The sequence below is a fragment of the Pogona vitticeps genome, chromosome 2 (genome assembly GCF_051106095.1).
Source record: "Pogona vitticeps strain Pit_001003342236 chromosome 2, PviZW2.1, whole genome shotgun sequence".
Taxonomy (NCBI): domain Eukaryota; kingdom Metazoa; phylum Chordata; class Lepidosauria; order Squamata; family Agamidae; genus Pogona; species Pogona vitticeps.
The window spans coordinates 303,377,541-303,398,550 of NC_135784.1; the positions used below are offsets into that span (position 1 = coordinate 303,377,541).

The following is a 21,010-nucleotide window of genomic DNA, read 5'->3' on the forward strand; positions in this document are numbered from 1 at the left end:
CAACTTTGGAAACATGGTACCCTCATTCATTATTCCCTCTGCTCCTCCACTTACCATTAATGATACACAGGGCAGCACAGAGTGGACACCTGGTGATCCCAAAGCCATTTCTGCTGATGGTGTGTGTTTCCTTAAGTCAGGGGGAAGGGGAGCCGGAACTGAAAAAGAGATTCTTCCACCCTTGGAGGCCTCTGAGATCCCACCCACAGCAAAACCTGCCACTTTTAGAGGCCTGCGACCGTGTCGCAGTTTAGCATTGGAAGCGCCAGTCGTCAACCACAAAATTGAACCCAGATCTAAACCTTCTGTCACTTCCAATTTTGAAAGTACTGTATGTATGCATGCATGCATGCATGTATGCGTTCATTTTGTTATTTCCACTAGCCGTGCTAAGGGCAAATCTTTGGCCCTAACCCCATCAAATCTGCACCTACCCCCGTAACAACATCATGCCTATAAATAAATTCCATTTATGAGGAACTGGGCTTTTTGTTTCTCTCATGGTTTCTATATGCATTAGTGTAAACGCATACGTTCTACTGGCATGTTGTTCCTTACTAGCATTTACCAGTTTCACTCCCAGTCACATGACAAGTTGTGTGACTGGTGTATGATCAGGAATGTGAGCAGCAGTTCTTTAAATTAGTGGCAATTTGCCACTGCAGTTTACTTATTTATGCTTAAGGTAAAGGTTCCCCTTGACATTTAGTCCAGTCGTGTCCAACTCTATGGCATGGTGCTCATCCCCATCTCCAAGCCGTAGAGCCAGCGTTTGTCCAAAGACAGTTTCCGTGGTCACGTGGCCTGCATGACTAGACACAGAACACTGTTACCTTCCCACTGAGGTGGGACCTATTTATCTACTCGCATTTACATGCTTTCAAACAGCTAGGTTAGCAGAAGTTGGGACAAGCGACGGGAGCTCACTTCGTCGCGTGGATTCCATCTTACGACGGCTGGTCTTCCGACCTTGCAGCACAGAGGCTCCTGCGGTTTAACCCGCAGCGCCACCACGTCCCTTATTTATGCTTATGCCAGTGTAAATCCCAATAGAATTGTGGCCGTTGCATAATTATGTAAGTACATCCCTGGACAGGGCAATCCATAAGAATTAGAAGCAACAGAAGAAGGGCCGTTCTGCTACACAGAACAGCCCAAGACTTGCAGACCCCCCCCCCCAAAGGGGTGCCAGGTTCTCCAAGAGCTGGCACTCTTTTAGAGAATGCTGGGTCCTAGGATACCATTTTGAGGGAAAGAGGCATTTCTTCCACCTCTCATATTCTGGTATTTTTCAGATAACTTATGATTATTGTTCATCACCCTCCATATTACTGTATCATGGAGCTGCTTCAGATGTTAATATTTTATACTTCCAAGATATCTGTTTAAAATAGAGTAGGACCCAAATATCTGTGGGGGCTCAGTTCCAAGACTCCCAGCATGGATGCTAAAAAAAAATGCAGATTATAACGAACACTATTATAACAGCATTGATGCTTTTAAATTGTGGTGCTGGGGGAGACTCTTGAGAGTCCCCTGGACTGCAAGGAGAACCAACCTATCCATTCTGAAGGAAATCAACCCTGAGTGCTCACTGGAAGGACAGATCCTGAAGCTGAGGCTCCAATCCTTTGGCCACCTCATGAGAAGAGAAGACTCCCTGGAAAAGCCCTTGATGTTGGGAAAGTGTGAGGGCAAGAGGAGAAGGGGACGACAGACGACGAGATGGCTGGACAGTGTCATCGAAGTGACCAACATGAATTTGACCCAACTCTGGGAGGCAGTGGAAGACAGGAGGGCCTGGTGTGCTCTGGTCCATGGGGTCACGAAGAGTCGGACACGACTCACCGACTAAACAACAACAATTATAGCAGCAAATTCTATATACTGTACTATATTGTCTCTGGCTCCTTCTAGTGGTCATTTCCGGTAACTTCATCATTAGAAATATATATTTCTGGGAATTTTTCTTTTAATATTTTTAATATTTTCAGACAGTGGATAAGTGAATCCTAAATACGAATCCCATGGATACGGGGTGTGTGTGTGTGTTCCTTTTGTATGATGTAGTTCTGAAACAGAATAAGCAGGGCGCATGTGTGCAAGTTAGGCTGTTCCTTCTGCCTCAAGGAAGCCACTCTCTTGAGGCAGGCAACACAAAACTGACAAGAAGATTCTCAAAGAAATGCAAACCCTCGATTTTCTGTATCATTCATTTGTCCCATTTCTATTCCACCGTTCTTCCAAAGAGCTCATTGTGCGATACCCGAATGTTCACCTCGCCACCCTGTGAGGTCAGTGAAAGCTGAGTGTTAAATCTTTTCAGAATGGGGAAAAGCCTGTTTGAAAGTCACCCAATGATCATGTCATAGGGAAGTGTGTGTGGCTATCTTGAGGATGACCAGCTGAGACTGAAATATCGTCCTCGAGACTTTACCTTCACCTTCTGTCGTTTAAAATCAGGCACTGCAGTCTCTCATGATGCAGATCAATTACTACAGTGGGGTCTTGACTTGAGAACTTAATCCGTATTGGAAGGCGGTTCTCAAGTCAAAAAGTTCTCAGGTCAAATCTGCATTTCCCATAGGAATGCATTGAAAACCATTTGATCCGTATCTGCTCTTTTCCGTCCATAGAAACTAATGGGAAGCTGCTATTCTGCCTTCGACCACTAGAGGGGGATATTTTGTTTCTTTTTTTTTCTTAGGTCAAGAAAGGTTCAGGGAAGGCAGGGAAAATACAGTCCAGGCAGTACCAGGCAGTCCGAAGACTGTCTCCCAGTCCACTCTCTAAACGCTGGGAGGAGTGAGGAAGCAGACAGGCACCCTTTTCACTGGCCAACAGTTAACTGAAAGTTCAAATTTTGCACTTTCCCTGCCTCCCACGTGGTTTTTTTTCAGTTCTTAACTCAAATCTAAGTATGTAAGTCAAGTCAATATTTTCCTATGAGAGTGGTTCTTAAGTCAAAATGTTCTTAACTCAAGCCGTTCTTAAGTCAAGACCCCATTGTATAGGGACTGGTCGCTCCTCGTTTTTCTAGGATTCTCCCCCCTCCTCTGCATTCTCACTGTATCTCTAGGAAGGGTTGCCATGAGGTAATTTTGGGCCTTTGTCGGCCCTTTCCATTTGGAAGCTCTGCCTAATGAGCTGCACATTGCAGAAAGGTTAACTTATATATTTTTTCCCCTTCCAATCATTTCCATTTGGTGACTGCAACATATTAAACCACTCCTCACGATTTATAGGAAGATTGTTTCACATATCTCACTGAAATATTAGCTGTCAACCCATTTAATCATTTTAGTCGAGTAAGCACCTTCTTCTGGATTAATTGATCAATTACATTTAAACACATATTACCAAAACTTCAGTATAAGTACCGTTTTGTGCACTGGAGTGAAGAAACATCGGATCGTAATTTTAGAATTTAATAAACAAACAACAACACCCCACTTTAAGAAGCAATGGCATTTTTAGTATTGCTCTTGCTATTCTTTAGTACAATAACACAAAAAAACCTACATCCACTTTCTAAATAAATAAATCACTCAAATCTGAGCACACAGCTCAAGGAACAAGGATTGATCTCCAATGAATCTAAACTTTAGTTGATTAATCTATCATTTAAACTGAATAAAATTTGTAGCTCTGTCATTGGTATAGATGTCAATATCCAGGGATGTTAGCTACATTCGTTATAGCCAATGGGAAATCATCCATTGATTGAGGTTCTCTCGGCTTACATGGTTTATGCCAAGCCACACATAAGAATGTATTATTTAAAGACATTTTCTGTACAGAACCTCTGCTGCACAGTATTCACCTCTGTAAGACAGTGGTTGGTACGTGCAGGGGAAAAGCTTGCACCCTAATGTTTTAATGGTCATGGACTACACCTTAGATGTATTCAAGGATTCCACCAGTTTGATTGATATGTCCTCTAGTGTTTTTTTTTTTAAAGCATTGGAATCTTGTGCTTGAAAATAAGCCTCACTGCATTTGGATGTTTATTTCAAACACCCAGGCAGGCCTCCAGTGGGAGGGAGTTCCAGAGTCTGGGAGCAGCCACAGAGAAGGCCCTCTCCAGTGTCTATGAGGGTAGTGGGACTGAGAGAAAGGTTTCCCCTGAAAATCTTAACACCTGGGCAGGTTCCTAAAGGGAGATGTGGTCCTTGATAGATCGCATAGGGCTTTGTAGGGTAGAACCAATTCTGCTTGGAAACAGATCAGCAGCCATTGGAGCTACTGTAACAAGGGTGGTTATGTGATCGCTGTGACTAATTGAAATAGACATGTCTAAGAGCTACTGTTTCAGAGTAGGATATTAAGCTGAAGATGCCATATGAGTCAAAACGAAAACAGGCAAACCACACAAGTGAAGCTAAAATATGTTCAGGGACCAACGGACAGGTAGATATTATAATGACAACCATTGAATTGGACAGGAAAAAAATGCATTTACGTCCAACTAGCTGCATTTATTAATATTGGGATGTGAGACTCGATCGGCTTCTAGCGTGAGGATTCTAACCTCAGCATCTTGCAGAGGGAGAGGGAACTTAGCCTGTTTGAGGTCACTTAATGCTTCTTTCACAAATCAGAGTCATGGGTGATGCTGAATGAACAAAGGCAGGAAGGTGAGGCTCCCTCAGATGCATTAAAAGCATGTTCACAGTATTTTTCTCCCCCACCCCTTAATGAAGTTGTAAAATGAAACATGATCTCTAATAAGGAGTCGCCTGTATGTAAATCAATAATGTCGAAGTTCTTTCTTCATTAAGGTGAACCCATACAAGGAACCAACCCACCTCATTCTCTGAAAAAGGATGTCGAAAACATGGGGAAAGGTAAAAGAGTGGAAATTATATATAGCTAGATAAATAGACACAGAGCCCTTTGTTTTGGTACAATCCAAAGACAATTGAGGGTAATACATTTGTTTAATTCCCCTCCATATTTTAAGCTTGACAAGTAACATATGAATAATATATGGGCCTTCTGTGTGGCTATAATTGAGATTAATGCATATGTATCAATCAATACATGACATTGTCCTAGTAATACTTTAAAATAATATATTGCATTGATTTATATTCATGGATTTCTGCACAAAATCTATGCTTAGTCTCCGCAAATCATGCCAGGGCCACCCTTACACTGCCAAACATCGTTTTTTTGCCTTTGTAGCACTGAGTTGCAGAGATAAGCTGTGTTTTCAAGAATTGTCTCAGCCAGTGAGCAGGACTCTCTCCCTTTTTCCTCCTCTCTTGTTCCAGAAGAACTCCAGAAAGTTTTGTTCGAACAAATCGATCTGCGAAGGAGGTTAGAGCAGGAATTCCAAGTTCTAAAAGGGACGGCTTCTTTCCCAGTATTCAGTAAGGGCAATATTTTTTATTCTTGTTTCTCTTATTCTCTACAGTGCTTTTTCTCTGTTGGTAACAACTTGGTAAAATTGTGTGCTGAAGTTCTGGTGCTGTTTTCAAAGGGTTATCCGGTTCGTTTGTTACTGCAACACAACCGTTGTGAGGTGTCTTGAAGACTGACAGATACCTAGTAGGATTTCCTGGGTTGCAATCCACTTTGTCAAGTCTTCTCTTAGAGGTTCCTGAATGATCTGCCTTCAATCTCGTGAATGTTCTACCACTGCTTAACAACAGAACTACACAGAAGGAAGTCCTTTCTGGGAAATCATATGTGCCTGTTAGATAAACTGCAATGTAATAGTAATAATCATGTGCTATCAAGTCAGTTCCTACTTACGGTGACCCTTTTCATGGTTTTCTAGGTAGAGAGTACTCGGAGGTGGTTTTCCCTTCCTTTCTTCTGGGAGCATCCTGGGTCTGTGCAGTTTCCCCAAGAACACATAGACTGGTTTTTCTGAGATGTGTAGTGGGAAACTGAACTCCTAAGTTCTGGATCCTCAGCCAGATACCTCCCACATGGGCCTTTCTTATTTCTCCCTTGCATTTATTTCTTTGGTAAAGGTAAAGGTTCCCCTTGACATTTAGTCCAGTCATGTCCGACTCTGGGGTGTGGTGCTCATCCCAGCTTCCAAGCCATAGAGCCAGCATTTGTCTGAAGAGAGTTTCCGTGGTCACGTGGCCAGCGCGACTAGACCCGGAATGCCGTGACCTTCCCACTGTGGTGGTACCTATTTACCGACTCACATTTTACATGCTTTCGAATGGCTAGGTTGAACAGGAGCTGGGATAAGCGACGGGAGCTCACTCCGTCGCGTGGATTCGATCTTAAGGCGGCTGGTCTTCTGACCTCGCAGCACAGTATTTCTTTGAGACACTTGCAATTTCTTTTGAGGAAAACTCCCTGTCAAGGCAGCTTCCAAAGCTCAACACAAAAACTTGCCACAGTAATAAAAGAACAAGGTTCCATACAGAGACCTGAGGCCAGTGGCTAGTTCCAGCTAAGGACATTTGCTGAATGGTGAATCAACACATGTGGAAATCTCAGTCTTTGTTTCCATGCCAGTAATGTATGGCCCTGTAGAGATGCTGTAGCAGAAATCCTGCATTGACAGGGAGTTGGAGCAGATAATCCTACTGTCCACTTCAGTTGTACTTAAAAAAACATTGTGTAGGTGATGAGGGAATACATCTTTGGATGATTCTCCTATACCATCAGATCTTGGCCAAGTTACGTTATTGGACTATGACTCCTGGAATTTTCCAAACAGCATAGTCATTGAAAATTATAGCCCTAAAAAGGCAACATTTCCAAACTCTGAAATGTGATCCTCTATCAGAAGTGTAGCCATGTTCAACTACAGGGGCATCTTCAAGATGAATTCACTTGTAGCTCGAGATTTCACAAGAGAGAGTACACTTTATCAAAATGCCATGCCTGGCGCAGGGCCAGACCAAACCATTATTTTTTCACCTGAGGTGGAAGATGGAATTATATGCCATGCCATGCCAACAAGCCAACAGGGGTTGCGTTTAAAGCCTTCTTTGACCCTCGGGGTGAGACAAAACCCGCCATCACAGAGGCTTGGTCAGAAGGCCTTGTGGCTCACGCTGCCCAGTTTTGCAAGAAAGGAGCGTGACATGGGGGTGGCGGAGGGTCATAGGTCTGGGGAGCTGGAGTCTCCCCCCCTCTGCCTACCCCAATCTGGGGGGCCCACCATCTGAAGTGGCTGCCTCCCAGCAATGGTAGAACAACAAATAGCCTCCTCTATACAGTATCTGGTAGAGGTGGGCATAAATCATTTTAGAAGAAGACCATTCGTTTATCTTTTTGCCTTGCATATGTAAGAAGATTACATACAGCAGCACTATTTTGCAGATTAAAATGGGGGGGGGGGGTTAAGGCAGGGCTTATGTTTTTTTTTTCTGAACAGACAGTAACATTTTGGGACCACTCCACTGAGTGGCCCTGATGGAAAAGGCTTCTGAGAAATGTCATACGAAATAGCTAACTTTTAATATTCCTGAGCTGTGATTTAATCCTTACCATTTGCCATCCTGGAAGTTGGCTCAAAAGAGTAACTTTTTTTATGTTTGCAATGCCCTTATTCCATTACCTTTGTCTGTCCAGGCTGGGCCTGGAGGTTTGTCTCGGGCCTGTCTTTGCCGTCCAAATAGCCCATTTTTGCTGCTCTGACAGGTAGAGATCCATTTAGAAATACAGTATACTCAGAAGCTATCTGCATCATAATGTTCCACTGGAGTTCAGTTAAAAGATGATGTTCCTAATCTGTCTTAAAAAAAATCAACAAGTCTCCCTACACTGCCCCTCTGATCGACAGGTGATCATGTCTGAATATCACACTGCGATGTCGCAAGATACGTGAAGTAAATGGGCAAACCAATGCAGCTAGTTTAAGGCAACAGATTTTGGGGAGGGTGCCGATACATGAACTGGATGACAGGTTTCCTTGTTTATCATACTATATTACCCTCTCTAAGGGAGGTACTATATAGATATTCTATCTTGAGATGAGTGGGAAGCCACATGTACGTTTGCAGGGCAAAATGTTCCTCCCACACAGCATAATGGCTTTCAAATCTCAAACTAGAACCAGAGGGTTGGATTCGAATCCTCGCTTGGCCTTGAAACTCAGTGGGTGACCTCGATCGAGCAGATCACATCCTCCCTCTGGCCTACCGCAGAGGGTTATTGTGAGGACTCAATAGGAAACAATGGCACGGGGTAGACAATGTGCAGCCTGTCATTTCTGCACTTCTCCGGCAAACTTGGGCCTCTTAGAGATTCCACACATCTCCCCCCCCCCAATTTTTTATAAGTGCTCTATAAGGAAAGCGATGACAAACCTAGACAGCATCTTAAAAAGCAGAGACATTACTTTGCCGACAAAAGTCTGAATAGTCAAAGCTATGGTTTTTCCAGTAGTGATGTATGGAAGTGAGAGCTGGACCATAAAGAAAGCTGACCGCCGAAGAATTGATGCCTTTGAATTGTGGTGCTGGAGGAGGCTCTTGAGAGTCCCCTGGATTGCAAGGAGAACAAACCTATCAATTCTAAAGGAAATCAACCCCGAGTGCTCATTGGAAGGACAGATCCTGAAGCTGAGGCTCCAGTACTTTGGCCATCTCATGAGAAGAGAAGACTCCTTGGAAAAGACTTTGATGTTGGGAAAGTGTGAAGGCAAGAGGAGAAGGGGACGACCGAGGATGAGATGGTTGGACAGTGTCATCGAAGCAACCAACATGAATTTTACACAACTCCGGGAGGCGGTGGAAGATAGGAGGCCCTGGCGTGCTCTGGTCCATGGGGTCACGAAGAGTCGGACACGACTAAACGACTGAACAAACAAAGCTCTAAAAGTCCCCCTGTGCCCCCTTGGTAGAGGTCAAAAGGAAGCAACCAACTATGTTTTGAAAGGTACACTTCAGTTCTGTGCAGGCCCCAAATCATGCAAAGGTATTTAAAGTTTTTTTAAAAAACAAAAAAATTATGGCCACTAGGAGGCACAATGATGCTTTTTCAGTCTAAAAAAAAACCCACCCTTTTAAAAATTAAATACATTTTCATTCAACAGAAATCATTGTAGCAAGCTTCAATCAATCGTTCAATCAATCATTCAATCTGCACATCTGCAGATTTGCAGATCTGCAAATCAGACTCTTTGCTGTCAGTTTAGCCCTGTCATTTTGAGAGCATAGCATCAAACTAAAAACGATGCTCAACTTCACTGAAACGGCTCGATCCAGTGATGGAGCCAGGCTAGCAGCCTTGAGCTCTTGGGTAGGAATATGGTGCACAAATAAATAAATAGATAAATAATACTGTACTGTTCCTTATGCATTGATACATCATTACAGAATCAGAGCAATCCCAAACATGCTCTCTAAAATTGCTTGCCATACATTTGGTACCTGCAAGGCAACATGAATAGGGCGGCTTGGGATTTAGCCGTCCACATTTCCCCTTGTAACCTTTTGTGCCACAGCACAATTTAAGACTTGCCTCCCTCATCATGTAAATAAAGCTTGCAATGAAACCACAAAAAAAAATACAACTGAAATGAAAAATGGATGGTCCTGCACTGCTGACCAGGGAAGTGGTGGCAGAGCCATTTGCCAGCTTGAAGAATGTGTGGTCTTCATCTACCACAAAGCAGTGGTCAATTCTGTTCCAGACTGCAACTACACAAAAAATAACAAGACTATAAACAGTTGGGGAAGGACGATATTAATGCTATGTCATTTCTGAACCAGATCCCTTAACATTTACTTAGAAGCAAATCCCAGAGCCCAGACTGACTCACTGTGCATATATACTTACTCCCCAACATAGTCCTATGTGCATTTACCAAGAAGCAAATGTTCTTGGATGAATTTGGGAGTGGCAGGACGAAACTCCCCTTTGCACTGATGAGAAATTCCTCACATTCATGGCTACAACTGAGGGCAGGATTTTTGTCAGGGCAGGGCAAGTTAGTTTGCTCTTTGTGCTCTGAGATGCTGATGAAAACATGAGAATCCTGCACCCACTGTTGTTATTTGTTTTTCTTAAACTGTAGTATGAGCTCTGATCAAATGCTCAGCATCCTATCTAGTCCAAGGCTTCACCTTGCCGACAAAGGTCCACATAGTCAAAGTTATGGTTTTTCCAGTAGTGATGTATGGAAGTGAGAGCTGGACCATAAAGAAGGCTGACTGCTGAAGAATTGATGCTTTTGAATTGTGGTGCTGGAGGAGGCTCTTGAGAATCCCCTGGACTGCAAGGAGAACAAAGCTATCTGTTCTGAAGGAAAAGACCCTGATGTTGGGAAAGTGTGAAGGCAAGAGGAGAAGGGGACGATAGAGGATGAGATGGTTGGACAGTGTCACCGACACTACCAACATGAATTTGACCCAACTTCGGGAGGCAGTGGAAGACAGGAGGGCCTGGCATGCTCTGGTCCATGGGGTCATGAAGGGTCGTACACGACTAAATGACTAAACAACAACAACAAAGTGCGGGGCTTAAGGTTCCAACTCTATACAGTAGGCTTTCCATAGCTTTGAGCCCTTTAGATGTGTTCAACTTGAGTTCTCACCATCTCCAGCCAACATGTCACTGCTTTGGGACTTCATCTGGAGCAGATTGGATTGGGAAACTCTCCTGTAAATACTTACTTGAGAGTATGCCTTGTAGAACTGCATGGGAGTTACTTTGAAGTAGAACTTGTGTTGATGCATAGGCTTGCCATTCCTACAGGTAGGTTCAAAATGGCAGCTTATTGGCTTATTATAGTCTTCTAGTTGTCTAGTGTCATGAAATTCATAATTTTGTTATTCTAAATAATAAACATAACATTTCACCAAGAGGAAAACAATTCCACCATTTTAAAAAGTATAATAAATGCCATACTGGATTTGAATCCCCTGCGTTAGTTTGATTTTATATCATTTGTTTAAGAAAGATGGTTAACAAATCTTCATTTCTTTCTTCTTTCCTGCATAGATAATTTTCAAGATCAGATGAAGCGGGAACTGGCCTACAGAGAAGAAATGGTTCAACAATTACAAATTGTAAGAGATTCTCCTCTGCTTAAAACTTATTAAAATTTAAAGATTGGTGGATTTTTTTAACCTTTCTTTTAAGTCAGTTTAAAGGTGATTGAAGAAGACCAACAGGAGAACAGTCTTGTACACAATACAGGTCTTACCAGCGTATTAATATTAATAACAACAATTCTCTGAGTGCAGAAACTTGTTGTTATTGTTATGTGCCGTCAAGTAACTTCTGAGGGCTTGGCAACATTTCTGACTTACGTAGATTCCAGTCATGATTTTATTTATATCGATGTAAAGTCTTGCGATATATAAATCAGTGCACATTCATTTTGTGAACAGTTCAGTTTGACTGAATTCACTTTAATGTATTTCTGGTACTTAAAACAAGTTTGGGAATCTATTCTGGAATCAATTCAATTTCCATTCCATTTGAAGAGCACACTCTCGGTTAAATTTTTGGCTGTAATTTCTTTTTTTAAGTAAGTGATACATCGCTAAATCACTGCGTTATTTTGAAATTATTTCAAAGCCCAGTAGGCAATCCATAAAGATTATACATAACATACAGTGCCTCTTTCCATTTCATTGGTGTCATACTTCTAGGTCTCTCAAAGACACCAGCTGGAGTGATTGTCCACATTGCCAGTTACCTCATAAGCGGTCGCACTGCACTAAGCGACTCCCCAAAATAAAGATTTTTTTAAAAAAAGAAAAGAAAAATGGTGGTGCCCTGCTGCAGCCTCAAATCCACATCACCACAAATTAAAATGACAGCAGCGGTCACAACCACCACACCAAATTGAAAGGAATCAATTTAGAACCGTGATATTTTTTAAAAAAGCCCTTGCTAGCAAGTTCAAAAACTATGGCTCCTGTATCAAGATCTGCATTGGTGCCAAAAAGCAGTGAAGAGTCTTTGATGTGGAATTTGGCACTTAATACACATAATTTCTCATGCTTTGCACAGTAAAAGTTTTTGCTGTAGTCTTTAAAGCGTAGACTGATCTTCTGAAACTCTTTGGTGCGCTCCAGTAATCAGTGGATATTTGCAATATGATTTCGAGTGCTACTTCCTCTTAGAAATTCAGCTTGAACATCAGGCATTTCTCCCTCCTTATAAGGTAAAAGCCCTTGTTGCAACATGTTGAGCATCATGTTGCTTGTGTGGAAAATTAAAGGAATGGTCCTATAGTTACTGCATTCCTTGGCTCCTCCTTTTGTGGGATTTGGAATGTATATTAAACATTTCTAGTCTAAGAGCCATTGTTTCGTCTCTGTTGCTTGAAACAGTTCTATTGTTATTGCACCTGCCTCTGATGATTTATTTCTTCCTAGTACTTTCAGAGCTGCTTTTACTTCACTTTCTAAAACTGCAGGTTCTTCATCTGCCATCCTTTTGTCCTTTCTGTATAGGTCTTCAGTATGCTGTTTCCACCTTCTCTTTGTTGTCTCTTGGTCAGATACTGTGCTTCCCTGTTAGTTGTTCAGCATTCCTAATCTAGGCTTAAATTTTCCTTTGATTTCTTAGATTTTTCTGGAAGAGATGTCTTGTTTATCCCCTTTTGTTGTTCTCCTCTTCCCCCACCCACCTCTTTCCTTCTTCTTCTTTTTTTGCACTGATTGCTGTACAAGTAGCTCTCTTTGTCTCTACGTGACAGTCACTGAAAACCTGCAAAACCTTAACCCTATTTCTGACCCTGAGTAGCAATAATCTAACTGGCAGCTTGGTTAGCTCGAGAAGATTTATTTATTAGCTTTATATGCCGCCCATCTACAACATGTCTACTCTGGGCGGTTTACGTATAATATAAAAATAAACTAAGATAAAATCCAGATTAATCCAAGATGGGAAAGGAAAAAAGAAAGGGGGGGGGAGAGAAGAGGAAGAAGAAGGAAAGAAAAGAAAAAGAAGAAAAGGGGAGATAGGCTAGGTCAGTGGTCCCCAACCTTGGGCCTCCAGTTGTTCTTGGACTACAACTCCCAGAAGCCTTCACCACCACCTCTGCTGGCCAGGATTTCTGGGAGTTGAAGTCCAGGAACATCTGGAGGCCCAAGGTTGGGGACCACTGGGCTAGGTAATGGCTATAGGGAAAGCCTGCCTGTACAGCCATGTCTTCAAGTTAGTCTTGAAGGCCCTCAGTGAGGGAGCCAGGCGGATCTCAACAGGTAAGTTGTTCCAAAGGCGAGGAGCCACTGCCGAGAAGGGCCGATTGCTGTTTTTCCCCCACCGGGCCTCTCTTGGCATTAGGCCCCTCAGCCTCCCGGCCTGACTGGAGCAGGTGATATGGATAGAACTGGGCGGAAGAAGGCGTTCTGCCAGGTATTGAGGTCTTAAACCATTAAGGGCTTTATGTGTAATGGTTAACACCTTGAAATCAATGCGGAAGCAGATAGGTAGCCAGTGTAAGGTGGCCAAAGTGGGGGAAATATGGTGAAATCTTTTCACCCTTGTTAATAGCCTGGCCACCGTCTTCTGGACCATCTGAAGCTTCCGCGTCAGTCTCAAAGGAAGCCCCATGTAGAGAGTGCTACAGTAATCTATTATTGAGACTATGAGCGCATGGACCAGCGTGGTGAGCACCCCAGTGTCTAGATAGGGACGCAGCTGGGTGATTTGCCAAAGATGTAAGTGGCGAGACTGAACCACAGATGCTACCTGGGTCTCTATGGTAAGTGCCAGGTCAAGATGGACCCCCAGACTGTAAACCAAATTCTTTATGGTGAGAGTCACCTCCCAAAAGAGAGGGAGTCCCCCAAACCACTGACATTGGGGCCAACCACCCGCAGGACGTCTGTCTTGTCCAGGTTCAACCTTAATCCATTCGACTGCATCCACTGCAGAACGGCCTCCAGGAAGCAACCAAGGGATGCAACGGCATCCACTGCAGATGGAAAAAAGGAGATGGAGAGATGGCTATACATCAGCATACATGAAGCTCCACATCCCCAGATGACTCCCCCCACGGCCTCATATAGATGTTCAACAGCATTGGGGGGGATGATCGAACCCTGCAGGACCCCACAACTGAGGGACCATGGGACCGGTACATTCTCCCCAAGCTGAACTCTCTGGGGATGGCCCCCCAAGAAGGACCAGAGCCAAGCAGGAGTAAGGCCACCAATCCCCAACTCAGAGAGCCTCCCCAGGAAGATATTGTGGTTGACGGTATCAAAGGCAGCTGAGATATCAAGGAGGATGAGCAAGGACATTTTGCCCCTGTTGGCCTCCCTAAGTAGGTCAACCAGCAGGGTGACCAATGCCATTTCCGTGCCGTGGTGCGGCCTGAAGCCCGACTGAAACAGATCCAGGGCATTAGCTTCATCCACGAGAGCCTGAAGCTGGTCGGCCACCACCCTCTCAACTTCCTTGCTGAGAAAAGAAACATTGGCGACAGGCCTATAATTGCCAATGTTGTCTGCCGTTAAGCTCAGTTTCTTTCTAAGGGGCCTAATGAGCATTTCCTCATTAGGAAGAGACCCATTTATTATTTCAGTGGCCTGTTCAGTTATCACCGTCCTGGCAGCTTTGATTAGCCAGGCCAGGCAATGGTCAAGGGAGGAGGAGATGGCTCAGCAGCGATTAAGGATCTTGTCCACCTCTGCAGACATCACAGGCTGAAATTGAGTAATCCTCAACAGACAAGGCACTGTGCTGGACGTCTCAGCTTTATACACTGTTTCCAAATAGGGTGCAAGATCCCAGCAGAGGGCCTCCACTTTTGATTTTAAAAATGCTGCAAATTGGTCACAAGAAATGCTAGATGGAGGCCAATCGTTGCGGCCAATTCCGGATAGGTCACGTACTATACGGAAAAGGTCCGCCTGCTGATTGGATGCTTCGCTTAGCAGGACAGTGAAGTTGGGCTTTCCTAACAGCCTGTACCTTAGCAAGGTAGAGGTTAGATGCAACCTTGGCAGCTTTATTTATTTATTTATTTATTTATTTATTTATTTATTTATTTATTTATTTATTTATTTATTTATTTATTTATTTATTTATTTATTTATTTATTTATTAGATGTTTGCCCCGCCCCCCCCCAGACAATGTCTACTCAGGGCAGCTTACATGGATAAAAACACAACAATATGACATAAAAATCGTCAAAGACACAGTTATAGCAATTAATTTTAAGTTATTTTCCATCAGGTTCCACCTCCAAACGCTGTCTAGCCTTCTCTTATACCACTTCATAGCCTGCAGCTGGTGGTTAAACCAAGGTGCTGGTCAGGTTCTGCGGTGGAGAGGGTGTTTAGGAGCGATCATGTCTATAACCCTGCCAGCGGCAGCATACCAGCCTTGACAGGAGCGCCAGCCAGGTCGGTCAGAATACCAGGCATGGCATCCTGGAATCCAACAGGATCCGGTAGCCTGAAAGGGCAGACCACGAAAATAGGTTCTCTGCTCCCCACGGGGAGGGAGGGCCACTGTGAGATTGCACTTTATCGGGTGATGGTCCAACCACGACAAGGGGACCAACCGAAGGTCAGTCACCATCTGGCCACTCTCTCTCTGGTCAGTGGAGAAAACCAGGTCCAAAGTGTGGCCACCCATATGTGTGAGGCTGTTAACATGTTGGAATATGTCCAAGGAAGCCATGGTTTCTAAGAACCCAAGAGCCAGACCGGTAACCTCCGCCTCCGCATGGATGTTGAAATTGCCCAAGACAATCAGTCTCAGGGATCCCAGCAGAGCCACGGAGATGAAGTTGGTTAGCTCCGGTAGGGAGGTGGCTGGATCACGGGGAGCACAGTATACCAAAGATGCAGGATTTGTTTTTATCAGAATGGAAACCAACCAACCTTGTCATTCAAAACATGGCAAATGTATCCTTATCTGAAAGTAACATCCTGAGTTTTTCTTGGTCAGATCTTTCTGGAAATTGTTCTAAAATAGTCTTGCATGCTCTTCTGTGCACAAGAGACAGTCAGATATGCCGTTCACCAAATTCTCAGTTGATTTTTTGATTGCAGGTGCAAATTGTTTTGTTATGTGGAATACAATGGTTTTCAATGAACTAAGTTTCATCTCCCTGTAGGACAAGGTTTAAAGTTTGAAGGGGCACAGAATAGAATTTTCAACCAATGGTTAATGACTGCTTTGTAAGCTAAGGTCGTTGTTGGTATTAATGCCAATTTTAGGATGACTAGAATTGTATGAGTTGAAGAGTGTGCAGGGACTGCCAGCAGTAGCCAGGTAAATTTATTGTGGATGACATCCAATGGATGTACTTTCCATGCCCCCAAATTTCTGCTCCAAACTGTATCTGAAGTAGCAATTTTGTTTTGAACCTTTCACAAATGGAAGGAACTGAACAGCCTCTTCTGTTTCTATAGACTCTGAATATGCCAAACATGGTCTTCTCAAATTTCTGCTTAGCAAATTCAGTATCAAATGTCCAGGAGTCTGATTAGTGGAACATCGTCTAAATGGGCAGCATATAAGTTTAATAAATAAATAAAATAAAATAAAAACTATCCTCCCATCCATTGTTCACTTACAACAACAAACTGGAACGGAATCCAGATAAGCCAGAGACCCTAATGTTGGGTGGATTGTCCAACCAGTTAGAGGGAAATTTACCCAGTCTCGATGGGGTTACACTTCCCCTGAAAGACTGAGTTTGCGTCTTGGCTGTTCTTTTGGACCTGGCTCTCTCTAGGGAGGTGGAAATATCTGCTGTGGCCAAGAGTGCCTTTTATCAACTTCAGTTGCTTGCTCAGCCTCACCCCTACTTGGACAAGAAACACCTAACATCTGTGGTTCATGCATTGGTCATCATCATCATCTTAGAAATACAGAGCTGGAAGGGACTCTACGGATTTCTGAAATAGACTACTGTAGTGCTCTCAGCATAGGGCTGCCCTTGAAGTCAGTACAGAAACTTCAACAGATCCAAAATGCAGCTGCCAGACTGATCACAGGTTGATCACAGGAACTATAAAGCCCTTAACAGTTTAGCATCTTGATACTTTTCATAATATCTGTCCCAAAACATAGTGGCCTGCCCTACCTGCCTCTCGCAGTCCTACGTGCTAAAAATCGTGAGACCTAAGGAGGCCCAAAGAGCCAACACCAGGAATGGTGCTTCCTTGGTTGTGGTCCCTTCCGTCTCGAACAAGCTTCTTATAAAGGTTTGTTAGGCACCATCCGTTTCAGCTGTTAGGAAGTTAAGTAAAACACAGTGGTATAAAGCGGCCTTTACTAATGCTTAACTAATTGACCTGCAATGTTAAATTTGTTTAAATTTGTTTGTATTTTACTCCAATACAAGTTTTATTGATTTCGCTAGTGAGAGGATTTATGTGACATTGTATGTTGTGGCTATTGTTTTCTGCAATTTGTAATTATGTCATTAGATGGGCTGTAAAATGCCAAGACAGGGCTGACACTAATGGGGTGGTATGGAAGTCTAAATAAATAAAGGATGTGATCTTCTGTTCAAGACCATAATCTTTTCATAATTTACATTGAGCAGATTCTTCTCACAGTAAATGCTGAATGGTTTCAGCCACGTTCTGGGCTGCAACTTTGTAACTGCTTGTTACATTGTATATTACCAAAAATGAAATTGTTACAGCTAACTACATTACACTATTTGTAGATCTAAAGTTTCAACTACATGACTGGCAAAATCCGAAGAAACAAAAGAAAGAAAACAAAAGAAAACAAAGTCATTTATTGTTGTTGTTGTTGTTGTTGTTGTTGTTGTTGTTGTTGTTGTTGTTAAAAGACAAAAACATGTGGCACTTAAAGACTAACGATTATATTTTATAACATGAGCATTCGTGGACACGTCCACTTTGTTGGGCATATGAAAACAGAATGAAATGTTGGATGAAGTATCAGTTTCATAAAGAGAAAATTCTAAATCTTCATCCGCTGCAGGAGCATTTAAGGGTGAGGTATATCTATATGCAGTTGTTTATGGCTTTGTTGTAAATATTATTCCAGGGAGACAGAAAATAGACAGGAAGCCTGAGCAAAAATGAGGGAGTTTGCACAGACTATCTACAGCTACATTACTGGTTACTTTTAACTTCTAAGGACCGGACAGCCACCTCTTGCAATGTGCTGGACCTCTAGTTGTTACCCTTAGTTTATTTGTTTGTTTAAAATATTTTGCCCCACCTTTCTCTTTGAAAAAGACCCCAAGGTGGCTGACAACGATGAGAAGACGATATTTAAAGTCGAAAACCGTGAATCTACAATGGGGGCGAACATCATTAAAAGTCAAAATTTAAAACTACAAACCATGAAGAAAGAGGCATCTTACATCATTAAGCGGCCATATTAAGGCAAAGATCAATAAATATACTTTTTTTAAAAAAAGCCACTCTGAGAAATGGAAAACACAAGCATGAAAAAAAAGTAGTACTAAAAATCCAGTCAAAGCAGTAGCACAGCGTTAAATCGAATAGATCTGTCTAGGGGAAAGAGGTAAGAAAAAAAGTTTTCTTCTGAATTTAAGCTCCTGGATACCCACAGCCAGCCTTGATTTTTTGGGAAGTCGGAGAAAGCTACTTTGCTCATCTCTGCACTAGGCAGCGGTTTCCTCTTCGTTTTCTCTCTAGCGAATTTCTACAGCCTCCTCTTTTAGGGCTATTTTGGTCTCCCTGACTGCGAGCCAACTCTTCGCTATAAAATGTGACATGTACGTAGGGGGAAAACCTCCTGCAAAGCAGGGATGCTGTGAAGGCCTTCTCATTCCTCCTCCTCTTTGAACGCTCATGGCTAGCTAAGAGCGAACACGTCTAGTTTGAAATGGCCCAGTGCCCTCTTCTGCATCGGTTTCATTACTACACCTCCATCCAGGAAAAGCAGCTCAGAGCTTAAAACTGAAATTCCTGCTCAATCAATAGGTTTCAGCTTCAGCTTTTTGCCCTCTGAGGAGCTGTAAAGATGCGCTTTTTACGACTTCCTGAATGACTGACTTCCTCGCCTTCCCCCAATAATAGGGAAACTGGCAAGACAACTGTAGCTCTTGTGGAACCACGGGTAACGGGTGTTCTGGAACAAAGCAAGGAGCATGGAAGTGAGGCTGCAGGGAACGCATGTGGGGTTGATGTGTCCCTTGAAACACAATGAGAACATCTCCTCCACATCGTTTGACTTTGGATTTGTGGCGCCATGTGGGGTGCTTAAGACTCTGATCCTGAATCTACTCCCCAGTGAAAAAGCCCCCATTGAATGCAGTGAGATCTGCCACCTGAGCTGGCTGGCTTAGCATCACACCAGTTGTGTTTCTGTACTTTTTGGGGGGTGAAGCAAGAAACCTGGCTGGTACATGAAGAGTTGTAATATGTGGGGAACCGGACCCACAAGGAGGTCGGCTGGAGACGACTTGCCTTTTCCCCGCACTAGTGGTGAAGCTGGTGTGTATGGTTGCGTGTGAGGCTGCTCTGGCCTTTGGGAAAATGCCTTCTTCTGCTCAGAGGCTTTGGACACTACAAATCCCAGAATCCACTCAGTGAGACTGGCCAGTTCTGAGGATGGTCATCCAACAATGTAAGCTCTACTTATTAAATCTTTTCTCAATTTGCTGGATTGTCATTTTTGAGCTGCAAAAGGTTCCCTCTCCAGAACTTTAAACCTCTGACTGATGTTTCTTGACCAAAGCATCTGTGCACACAGAGAGTTGCCTCAGCTCAGTAGCAGTAGAGGTCCATTTTGACGCGTTGCAGGGCTGTCCCAGAGACATTATGCCCTCTAAGGTGGGCCATCAAATAGCATATCTCACCCACCCAAAAACAGCATGTCCAGTTACCAAGCCCAACTAATTTTCATTTTTAGCACAGAAGGAAAAAAAAAAACCTCCCTCAACAAAAGAGGAAAAGTACTCATTCTTACAGGGTACAATTAAACTGCGGAATTCACTGCCACAGGAGGTAGTGATGGCTGTCAATCTGGAGGGATTTTAAAGGGCATTAGATAAATTCACTGTTATCAAAGGTACCAGCATGACTTTGACCCAACTCCGGGAGGGAGTGGAAGAAAGGAGGGCCTGGCGTGCTCTGGTCTGTGGGGTCACGAAGAGTTGGACACGACTGAACGACTAAACAACAACAACAATGTGCGGGGCTTAAGGTTGCAACTCTATACAGTAGGACTTCCATGGCTTTGAGCCCTTTAGATGTATTCAACTTGAGTTCTCATCATCTCCAGCCAACATGTCATTGCTTGGGGACTTCATCTGGAGCAGATTGGATTGGGAAACTCTCCTGTAAATACTTGCTTGAGAGTATGCCTTGTAGAACTGCATGGGAGTTACTTTGAAGTAGAACTTGTGTTGATGCATAGGCTTACCGTTCCTACAGGTAGGTTCAAAACGGCAGCTTATTGGCTTATTATATTCTTTTAGTTGTGTGTCAGATAACAACAACAGATAAATTCACAAAAGCCTGGACCCTCAGTAGTTGCTAGTCAAGATACATCACCCCCAGTGCCGGGGCAGTTTGCCTCTATATAGCAGTTCCTAAAGAACTTGATTTTTCCAGTAGTGATGTATTGAAGTTAGACCTGGACCATAAAGAAGGCTGACCACCGAAGAATTGATACTTTTGAATTGTGGTGCTGGAGGAGACTCTTGAGAGTCCCATGGACTGCAAGGAGAACAAACCTATCCATTCTGAAGGAAATCAACCCTGAGTGCTCACTGGAAGGACAGATCCTGAAGCTGAGGCTCCAGTACTTTGGCCATCTCAGGAGAAGAGAAGACTCCTTGGAAAAGTCTCTGATGTTGGAAAAGTGTGAGGGCAAGAGGAGAAGGGGACGACAGAGGACGAGATGGATGGACAGTGCCACCGAAGCTACTGACATGAATATGACCAAACTCCGGGAAGCAGTGGAAGACAGGAGAGTCTGGCGTGCTTTGGTCCATGGGGTCATGAAGACTTGGACACAACTTAACAACTAAATAACAACAAAGAACTTGAGACTATGGCTGAAATCCTGTTGCATGCTCCACGTGCACAATGGAAATGACATCACTCTCAGTGTCAAATTGTTGCTCATTAAAGGCTTCCTTTTACA

General features: G+C 43.3%; 1 protein-coding gene across 1 annotated transcript in view; it reads left to right on the forward strand.

Annotated features, from left to right (window-relative positions):
* SKOR2 (SKI family transcriptional corepressor 2) overlaps positions 1-21,010 on the forward strand; it is a 42,803-nt gene that overhangs the window by 13,909 nt on the left and 7,884 nt on the right. The window contains exons 4-6 of the mRNA XM_078384151.1: positions 4,782-4,847; positions 5,277-5,375; positions 10,927-10,994. Coding sequence (XP_078240277.1) covers positions 4,782-4,847; positions 5,277-5,375; positions 10,927-10,994 — 233 coding nt within the window. The remainder of the gene's footprint in view (positions 1-4,781; positions 4,848-5,276; positions 5,376-10,926; positions 10,995-21,010) is intronic.